This window comes from Trypanosoma cruzi, genomic scaffold (genome assembly GCF_000209065.1).
Source record: "Trypanosoma cruzi strain CL Brener 1047053516473 genomic scaffold, whole genome shotgun sequence".
Classification (NCBI taxonomy): Eukaryota; Euglenozoa; class Kinetoplastea; order Trypanosomatida; family Trypanosomatidae; genus Trypanosoma; species Trypanosoma cruzi.
The window spans coordinates 212,267-221,516 of record NW_001849521.1 but is presented as its reverse complement, the minus strand read 5'-3'; the positions used below and the strand labels follow the sequence as shown (position 1 = coordinate 221,516).

Sequence of the window (9,250 nt, the reverse complement as noted above, 5' to 3'; positions counted from 1 at the left end):
GAAGAAAGGGGTAGTTTTTTGATTTCTGGTAAAAAATTTATTGGTGGGATTTATATCTTTTTGGATACTTGTGTGGCTACGGTGCGGGTGCACCCGCACCAGGCGGTAGTATATCACATAGATTCCAAAAATGCCCAGCTCTATCGAACATAACAGTGACCGAAGAAATTAGGGAGGGAGTGGAGTTGTTTGGCTTCTGGTAAGGAACATTGGGTGATTTTCATACAGCATGTTAATTGTGTTTGCATACGAGGCATAATCGTGGAATTGCCCGGTATGAGAAAACCATTGTGGCTGGCGGTGTTATGGTGTTGCTGCATTTTCCATTTTATTCTATCGTGTTCCAAGGCCCACCAATAACAGAAGCATCTTTAAGGGATGAACAAAGAATAAGTTGTATTGATGAAATGGTGCACCCCGTGTAACCGTACGGAGTGAGGCGCCGCGTCATGGGTGGATGAGGGCCCGCTTCTGCGTGTGGCTCTTTGGGTGATTGTTCGCTCGCTGTGCTTTGTGTGTTGGCTGCAGGGACGTGGCCGCATCCCGTTGGCCGTGGGATTGAACTGGAGGCGGTGGCGGTGTGTCTCTTCTCGTTCTTGTCCATTGTGGGTGAATGCGGGCGGTGTGTGCGTTTGTTGTGTAGAGGACCAAATCCTTCCACGCGCGGTCTGGCAGCACTGCGATGGTGTGTGTGTGTGTGTGTGTGTGTGTGTGAGGGCGATGGTGCTCCGCGCTGTTCCTTCCGGATTCTCTTGTGTCCCGCTCTCCGCATGGGTGCTCTGCTCTGCTCCCCACGGACGTGTCTGATGTATTGCCGCTTTTTTCTTCCTTCACTTGTTGAACACAGACACACGCTAGGAAGGAAAGCAAACAAACGCGAAACGCTACTGTGAGATTCGAAGGCACTGAAAGCGCCAACAACAGCACACACACACATTTTTATATGCTCTCACGTGTTGCTGCAGATAAGGCACCCAACAAACACAACCGTCGCCGCGTGACCGGATCCAGCGGAAGGAGGAGGAAAGGAAGAGAGAGTGAGCAGCAGAGACCCAACATGTCCCGGCATGTGTTTACTTCCGCTGTGCTGCTTCTCGTCGTGATGATGTGCTGCGGCACCTGTGGAGCTGCGGCCGCTGGAGGGAATAATGGGAAGAGTGGTTTAATAAATATTCATAAGCTGCGGGAAGTCGGTCTATTTGTGCCGCAGACGACGCTGGTGCTGCCGAAAGAGGGGACTGCTGCAGGTACGCCGAGGGATTCATTTGTTACACCCTCTCTCGTCAGTGCTGGTGGAGTAATTGCTGCTTTCGCCGAAGGCCACACAAACGCCAAAGGTCACACGAACGCCCAAAAAGACGGTGCTCAATCAATTACGCACCTTTACTCTGATGTTGTTGCGGGGTACATTGACTCTGCGTGGAACTGGACCACTCTTGTTGACAAGGTCAATCAAAGCACATGGAGGGCACACACCGTGCTTACTACAGCGGATGGACAGAAACGTTTGGATGTTATGCATCATCCCACAACAATCGCGAAGGGCGACAAGGTGTTTCTTCTTGCGGAAGGCTTTGGTTTGTCCTCTGTCAATGATAATTTGATTTGGGACAGATTGGACCTTAAACTGGTTGTGGCTACTGTCACGAATTCTACGGGCGGCGAGCCGAGTAAACGGATCAGCTGGGACAACCCCAAATCGCTGTTAAGCGTGAACATTTCCGCTACTTCTCACGAAAGTAAATTTGAGAGAGTTTTTCCTTCTGGTGGCTCAGGTGTTCTGATGGACAATGGCGCGCTCGTGTTTCCCGTGATTGCGTTTGCTGATAATAAGGGTCACTCCATGATCATTTATTCGACGGACGACGGCGCAAACTGGATGCTTTCGAATGGAACGTCACCTGCGAAATGCTCTAACCCTCGCGTCACCGAATGGGAGGGATCACTTCTCATGATTGTTGATTGCGAGGACGGCCAGAGGGTGTACGAGTCGCGTGACATGGGGACAACGTGGACGGGGACCATCGGGACACTCCCAGGCGTGTGGACCAAGTCAAAATTGACAGTCATTTTGGATCTGAGCTTTCATGTGGAAGCCCTCATCACCGCGACCATTGAGGGCAGGAAGGTCATGCTGTACACTCAGCGAGGGTACTTCTCGGAGAAGCAAACGGAAAGAGCGCTCTATCTTTGGGTCACGGACAACATCCGCTCGTTTTGTGTTGGGCCGGTTGCCATGAGGGATGGTATAAAATGGTTTTTCACCAGCAAACTGTTGTACTCGGATGGCAATTTGCATCTTTTACAACAGAGGGAAAAAGATAAAGGCAGTGCCTTGTCGCTTTCTCGACTGACGGAGGAAATGAGTACAATCAAGTCCGTCCTCATTACTTGGGCGCAAAAGGACGCCTTCTTCTCCAAATTGACCATACCCACGGCGGGTCTGGTGGCAGTTTTGTCCGGTGCGGCCAGTGGTGACACGTGGAACGACGAGTACCTTTGCCTGAATGCGACGGTGACGCCTAATGCAAAGAAGGTCAGATATGGATTTCAATTGACGGAGCCTAGCTCCAGGGTATCATGGTCCGTGAACACTCGGGCCAATAATGTGCGTCATGTATCCTTGAGCCACAACTTCACACTTGTGGCGTCGGTGACCATCGAAGAGACTCCGAGTGGGAACACTCCTCTACTGACTGCGACGTTGGCGGACACTAATTCCAATCATACCATGGGACTGTCGTATACGGCGGATAACAAGTGGGGGATGATGTTCGAAGGCAAGACAACAAAACAGAGCGGCAGTTGGGAGCCGAAGAAGGGATACCAAGTGGCACTCATGCTGCAAGGCAAAAAGGCCTCTGTGTACATTAATGGTAATTCGCTGGGGGAGGAAGAAGTGCCGTTAAAAGGTGAGGCGCCACTTGAGCTTGTACGCTTTTGCTTTGGCGCGTGCGGTGAGGATGCCGGCCAGAAAACTAAGGTGACGGTGACGAACGTGTTTCTGTACAACCGCCCACTGAATTCCACTGAAATAAATGCACTCAAGGACAAGGCCCACACTTTGAATGGCCCAGGGGAGGCACTGGCGGGGTGGGCAGCTCTGGAGGGAGCTGCCGCCAGAGAACATGCGGCTGTGGTGGGCTTGACGTCTGCTGGGAGCGGACTGCTGCCGCTGCTTCTTCTGCTGGGACTGTGGGGCTTTGCGGCTGCGTGAGGAGTGTGCGGCCTCAGTGGGGAACACTTGCGCTCTCCTCTGCAGGACACACACACACCGCCAGGAATATATTTTACTTCGTGGAGAATAATTTCTTTTTTTTTTTTTTTTAATTAATTTTCTTCTTTTTTGCTTGATGATTTAGGGCAATCAATATGGACGTTCTTTTTTTTCTACTCTTCCCTCTTTTTAATTGTTTCTTGCTGCGCTCTTCCTGTGAGGGGTGCCGTGTGTTTCCGCCCAACTGCTCCACTCGCACACCCACCGAGACGCTCATGACGACGGCCCTGTGCGCCTCGCCTGCTGCACGCATGAGGAGGGGCCGCGACGAACGGCGCGCTGAGGGAGCCGTGACGTGTGGGCGTGCGACGAGGGCCTGTGGGGCGGAGCACACATTTCTTTGCCTCTTGTTTTGTTTTTAGCGGTCAGGGCGGGCAGACACCCGTAGCGCCACACCCTGCCGCCGTGTTTTTTTTCTTCTCTTTTCTTTGTTTTTTTTTGCTGCGCTCACTATTCCGGTGGAGAGACGCGACTCCCCGTCATGTCTGCGTGCTTCTCTCAACCCCCCCCCCCCCCCCCCACACACACACACACACACACAAACACACGAGTGACTGTGCTCTGCAGGCCGCACTCACGCGCCGATGAAAGGGCTGAGGGGAGCAGCAACGCGCAGATGACCCCATGAAATATAAACGATGTGCGGACACACATGGAGGGTCAGACGTTTGAAAGACATGTAATTATTTAATTTTCTTTTTGGGCAAAATAAAAAAACAGCTTGGTATGGCCACACGGTAACCAGCCGCTTTTTTTTTTTTTCTTTGTGTGTGTGTGTGGAACAGTAATAGAGGACGACTTTTTCTTTTTTGTGTGTATGGAACAGTAGTGGAGGAAATCTTTTTTTTTTTTTTTTTTTTTGTGCGTGGGGTCAAAATGTGAGGAACGGGAATTTTTTTTGTTTTGTTTTTAAATGAATGTTGTTTGATTTGTTATTGCTTTCCGCCGTGGACCCCTGCTGTGCATTTGTGTTTGTGCGTCCCTTCAGATGCTTTACGCCTCTTCTCTTTTTTCCCCTTCCTTTTTTCCTACTTTGTTGAGCGTGGCAGTGGGCGCACACAGCCACACGCGCAGGACAAACACATTGCAGTGCAGGTGGATGCTTCCTTTGTACTCGGTGCTGGCAGTTGCGTGCAGCTGCCGCCTCCTTCCGTGGGCGTGAGGAGAAAGGAGGAGAGAGAGTGCGCACCGCGAGTCTTTTTTTCTGTTGACGTGATGCACCGCGTGTGACCGTACTGAGTGGGTTGCCGCTTCATGGCTGGATGAGGATCCGCCTGCGCGTGTGGCTCTTTGGGCGATTGCTGGCTCTGTGAGCGTTGTGTGTTGTCTGCAGGGCCGTGGCCGTATCCTGTTTGCAGCGGGATTGAACTGGAGGCGGTGGCGGTGTGTCGGTTTTCTCGTTCTGCATGGTGGGTGACTGCTGTCTTGTGCATTTGTTGTGTGGACGCCGTCTCGTTGTTTATGCAAGCAGTGAGTCACGACCTCCATGGAAGGCCGCATCCTTTCAGCCCGCGTTTATACGCCGTTGTGCGGTGTATTTGGACATGTCGTTTGTTATGTGCACGAGTGCCGGACATGTTTTGCCGGAGCGTTGGGCGGCCCGGGAGTTGGGGGGCAAGCAAGGGCTTGTCGTTGCTGAGAGGGAGCGTTTGAGCACCGACTACGCCAAAGCCGTTGCGGACGTACAGACTCGGAGTGCTCTGATTTACTTTCAAAAGGAAGAGGCGCTCAACTACCGCTCGGCACGTGAAACTAACATTGCGGTGGTTGGCGGCCTTTTTGCGGAAGGCGGAGACGCCGTGTCAACGAGAGGCGCCCACCTTTCGGAGAGGGCCGCCAGATGGCCCCCACGCATGCACGGCGATGACGTAAATACACAGCCAAATCAACCGCATCGTTTGATGGCCTGGGGTGTGTCAGCATCCGCGTTTCCCCAACCCAATCTTGCGGGGGAGAGACGGCTGGTCAGCACTCAGATGTCTTAGGGCAATGTTGGGAGATCCTATTTTTTTTGTTGCCGTTGCCCCCCACCCTCCCCTTGGAAGAGGATTCCGGTTCTGAAGGTTAAATGCTGGATTTTCTTACATTGGACGTCACCACCTGGGCTCCGCGTGTATGGAATGAGGGCATCTCCGAAGTCGTCGTTGGTCCCCGGAGCGCATACAGTTATAAGTATTGGCACCAGTCGGATGCGCAGGTTCAGCCAGCCTTTGACGGTCTGTTATCGTGCAGGCGCACGTTGGAGACAGAACGGGATCCTGCCGATCGTTTCATGGATTTGTTTAGGGCCCTACTGCAGACCTTCCATTTGCAGATGATGACTACTGAGTCCAGCGTCCCGATCTCCGAACTGTGCGCCCGCCTAAGCACGCAACAGCAACGATAGTTGCGATGCCGATTGTGTCGTATTTGTGGACGCGACGCATCCATGTGCAACGTACACAGCACGACCAGAAGGAATCGCTCGCAGCGCAGATGGCTGTCAAAAACGGCAGAGGGGCTGCCCGCCGCTTATGGGAGCGGAAGACGGCAGCCCCATTCATTCCACCACCTCCCACCAATCCCCACAGGCGTCGCACCGCGCCGCCGATGTCCCACCCGATATTTTGAATTGCCCGACCCAATCATCGAGAAGGGAAATGGAGCTTATCCGCCAACGACGCTCGACTGTGGTACGACGGAACACCGACATCTCCGCTTTGAGCCGGCCACACAAGGAGGGCGAACGATGTGGCTTGAAAATGTGGGCGCCGTCAACGTGGAAGCAGAGAATGCCCCTAGCGGGCAATTTTCAACGCTTTTTTTTTTTTGCCGCACGCACGAACGCACGATGAACGAGGAGAGCTGCGCGGCCTTTTTGATGGCAATATTGGATGTGGCGCCACCGACCCGACCGCAGTGCGCCGGGATGCTGCGGTCCATGTCGGAAATGAATCGAACCCCGCTGGGCATGGTGATTCTGGGGTTACAAAAATTGCGGCGCGATGGGAGACGAAGCAGGCGCGCCCCGTGACAAAGGAAGGGATGGGTCAATTTATCCGCAGCCGGACCGATTGGAAGGAATGCGTTCTTTTTTGACTTGCGTGGATAACGGCGAGTCGTTGGTTTGGGATTGCGGCCTTAACCCCCAACAATTTCACACTGGAGGCGGACGGGACCTTAATTTTGGATTGGTCCGTGGCACCAAAGACGGCGAGGGCGGATCCCCACCGCGCCTCGCGGTTCGTGAGGATTGCGAGGGCGGGATGCGTTAGACACTATAAAGCTATGCAGGACACGTTGACGGAACGAAAAGCTCACGAATCTTACGGCTGCCCACTTGGAGCGAGCTCTGGCTTCTTGGAATGCCACGGCGCATTCCATAAAACGGGGTGCGCTGCGGCACGCCGCTCAAATCGTGGAGACATACAATTTTGACCCACACGTGATCTCGCTGTTGGCGAAGCACGTCGACCCGTTCGACCTTCCCCAGAATACTGTTCGATATTTGGGGAGGTACACCACAATGCTGACCCAGGTGTCGTCGCTGGTCGCATTATTGTGAAGGGAGAGGCTGCGGAAGAGCAGGAACTCTGCTTGAAAGCAGAGGAGCGTTTTTTCCATGATTTTAATCACAATCATGCTTCTACCATTACGAGACACGCGACAAGGACGCGACTGGCCACTCCACAAGATGAACACGCTATCCCGTTACAGCAAGTCAACGTGCCCGTATTGAATCTAGAGTGGATCATGAGCCGGTTGAACCCGGCCACCTTGGAGAGGCTCATGCAAGTTTGGGGACTCGTTGGGTGGTCCCCTTTCCCTCAATCCTCCGGTAAAGCGCGCTAAGGCTCACGGAGGATTCCAACCGCTGACGCGCGTTCGTTACGAAAGGCGGGAATAATCGAGGACGCTTTGTCCACAATAACAGGCGGATGGATAATACCTTTTTCGGTTGTGGAGGAGAAAATCACCGGTTTACGACGAAGATGAATTGCGTGGCCACGCGACAAGAACAGCGACGACCCTTATGAGGCTAATGCTCCTCTTTTACGCATTTTCCATTATTTGCCGCCTGTGATTGCTGAGGCCGCTTCCTGCGTGGAATTAAAGGCATCCTTTTTTAAAGTCTTTTTGCCGCGGGAGACTCGGCATCTCTTTCGATGCCGCGTGGAGGACGGCACGCTGGTGGAGCTGACACGGCTCCCAATGGGATACAAGGCCAGCCCAGAAATTCTCCAGATTATTACTTCGGCAATCGCCGGGGCGACGACGGTGGTTCACCCCCTCTGGGCCGCACCTCCATTAGTGCGTATCGACGTTTGGATCGATAATATACGCATTGCAGGGTCGAAAAGCGATGTGACATTGTGGGAAGCCCAAGTGCATCGTAATGCGGACGGCCGTCACGCCACGATGGGGGAGGGCCGCGAATCGGGCGCCACGCAGTACACCTTCCTGGGGGTGCGGTTTGATCATGCTCACCGGGCGGTATCCCTGAGTGAGAAGTTTTTCCGGTCTGTACGCGCCATGCCGGCGCTCAATTCTTCAACCATCGCGGAAATGGAGCTTATGGCGTCCCGCTTTTTGTACGCGGCTGCCATTTTTGACACGCGTTTATGCGACTACTACGTTTTCAGAAAGGTAGTGCGACGACGATTGTCCGCACTTAACCGGGGAATTGTGCAGGAGACATCCCCGGCGAATCTTCCGCCGTCAGCGGTTGGTTTGGGCGAGAGGTTACGACACATCATCGAGAACAATCGTAAGCGAATCATCAAGCCCACGGAAAAGGCATCGGCCGCCATCATCGCGGATGCATCGCTCCATGGATAAGGGGCCGTTTTTATTCCAGACTCCGGCGACGTTAAAATTGCCGGAGGGAAATGAAGAGGAAGCGTTTTCTTATCATGCAGGCCGAGGCGCGCGCTGTACGCTTAGCCTTATCGGCCTTTTCCGTCATTTTGCCATCCACCACTGACGTTTGGGTGGACAACACTTCGCTGCGAGGAGCGGCGAATAAAGGCAGCACAAAATCGCACTCCATGACGTGGGAACTGCGACGGATATATGAGTTTTTGGACTCTCGCGGAGTGCAGGTATCCTTTGCTTACGTGCGGTCCGCGGAAAACCCCGCAGACGGCATATCACGCGGTCGTGTTTTTACAATTCAGGACTTGGCGAAGGGGTGGAACTTGCGAAGGGGAGCGGCGGTGTCTTGTGGTTGGAGGACCCCAAAGTCTGCCATTTCGTAGGTGATAAATATTTCATATCCTAACTGAGGACAAAGCACCATGCTAGTGGTTAATGGATGATGTATATATGTATATATATATATAATTACTTGCTGTTAAACTTTGAGGATTTGGTGTATCCATTTTTATTTCACTCATTCTTTTCTTATTAATATGTTGTTTGTTTTCTATTATCGAGAAACTGCAGGATTCGGCCTGCGGCCCAGAAGATTTTATTCCACTTTTACTTCACGCTTTTTTTTTTCTTTTGCGGCAGCCATGTCGTGGGCAGCAGTTGCACAGAAGACGAGGGATGCTACGGCAACATTTAAAGAGCCAAAGCGGGTTGTTTTTTCTCCTGCCGTTGAGTCCGTAGGTGGTGGCGGTAATGAACGCGAGCATATTGATGTCAGTAGGACAATTTGTCATGGGGTGGGGACAGCAATTCCTACGTACCAAAAGGGTCTCCTCATTCTTGACGCAAATGCCTTTATTAAAGGGATGGACAACTTCAATGACGTGGCGGATGTACTGGTGACAACTCCGCAGGTTGTCGCGGAGGTGCGGGACCGCGCCGCCCGTGACTTACTGAGCCGTTTTTCACAGGCTCTGCATGTCTTGGAACCCTCGAAGGAGGCAATTGCCGCTGTTGTGAGTGTCGCAGAGGAGACGGGTGATTTGGGCGCCATGAGTCGAACAGACATTCGTCTTTGCGCATTGGCGCTGTACTGCTGTAAAGCCACCTACTCTTACAGCC

At 52.9% G+C, this 9,250-nt stretch overlaps 2 protein-coding genes across 2 annotated transcripts, besides 14 other annotated features; both read left to right on the top strand.

Moving 5' to 3' along the window:
• Positions 1-3,439: a sequence feature (areas not merged during assembly with more than two copies in the genome that could not be assigned to a particular haplotype).
• Positions 686-714: a microsatellite.
• On the top strand, positions 944-3,217 carry Tc00.1047053503759.10 (trans-sialidase, putative; the record flags this gene model as incomplete). Its single annotated transcript, XM_800788.1, has 1 exon — positions 944-3,217. One exon carries the CDS (start codon positions 944-946, stop codon positions 3,215-3,217), a length of 2,274 nt encoding a protein of 757 aa, XP_805881.1.
• Positions 3,309-3,348: a sequence feature (T-rich).
• Positions 3,440-4,218: a sequence feature (heterozygous, Esmeraldo-like haplotype).
• Positions 3,686-3,720: a sequence feature (T-rich).
• Positions 3,797-3,825: a microsatellite.
• Positions 4,118-4,138: a microsatellite.
• Positions 4,219-4,911: a sequence feature (haploid, Esmeraldo-like haplotype).
• Positions 4,735-4,880: a repeat region.
• Positions 4,867-8,584: a mobile genetic element.
• Positions 4,912-8,061: a sequence feature (areas not merged during assembly with more than two copies in the genome that could not be assigned to a particular haplotype).
• Positions 8,062-9,250: a sequence feature (haploid, Esmeraldo-like haplotype).
• Positions 8,467-8,584: a mobile genetic element.
• Positions 8,574-8,598: a microsatellite.
• Positions 8,668-9,250, top strand: Tc00.1047053503759.59 (hypothetical protein, conserved; the record flags this gene model as incomplete). The annotated part of the gene is made up of 1 exon (XM_800789.1): positions 8,668-9,250. A coding segment is annotated over one exon (583 nt), but the record flags the coding sequence as incomplete, so codon positions are not given.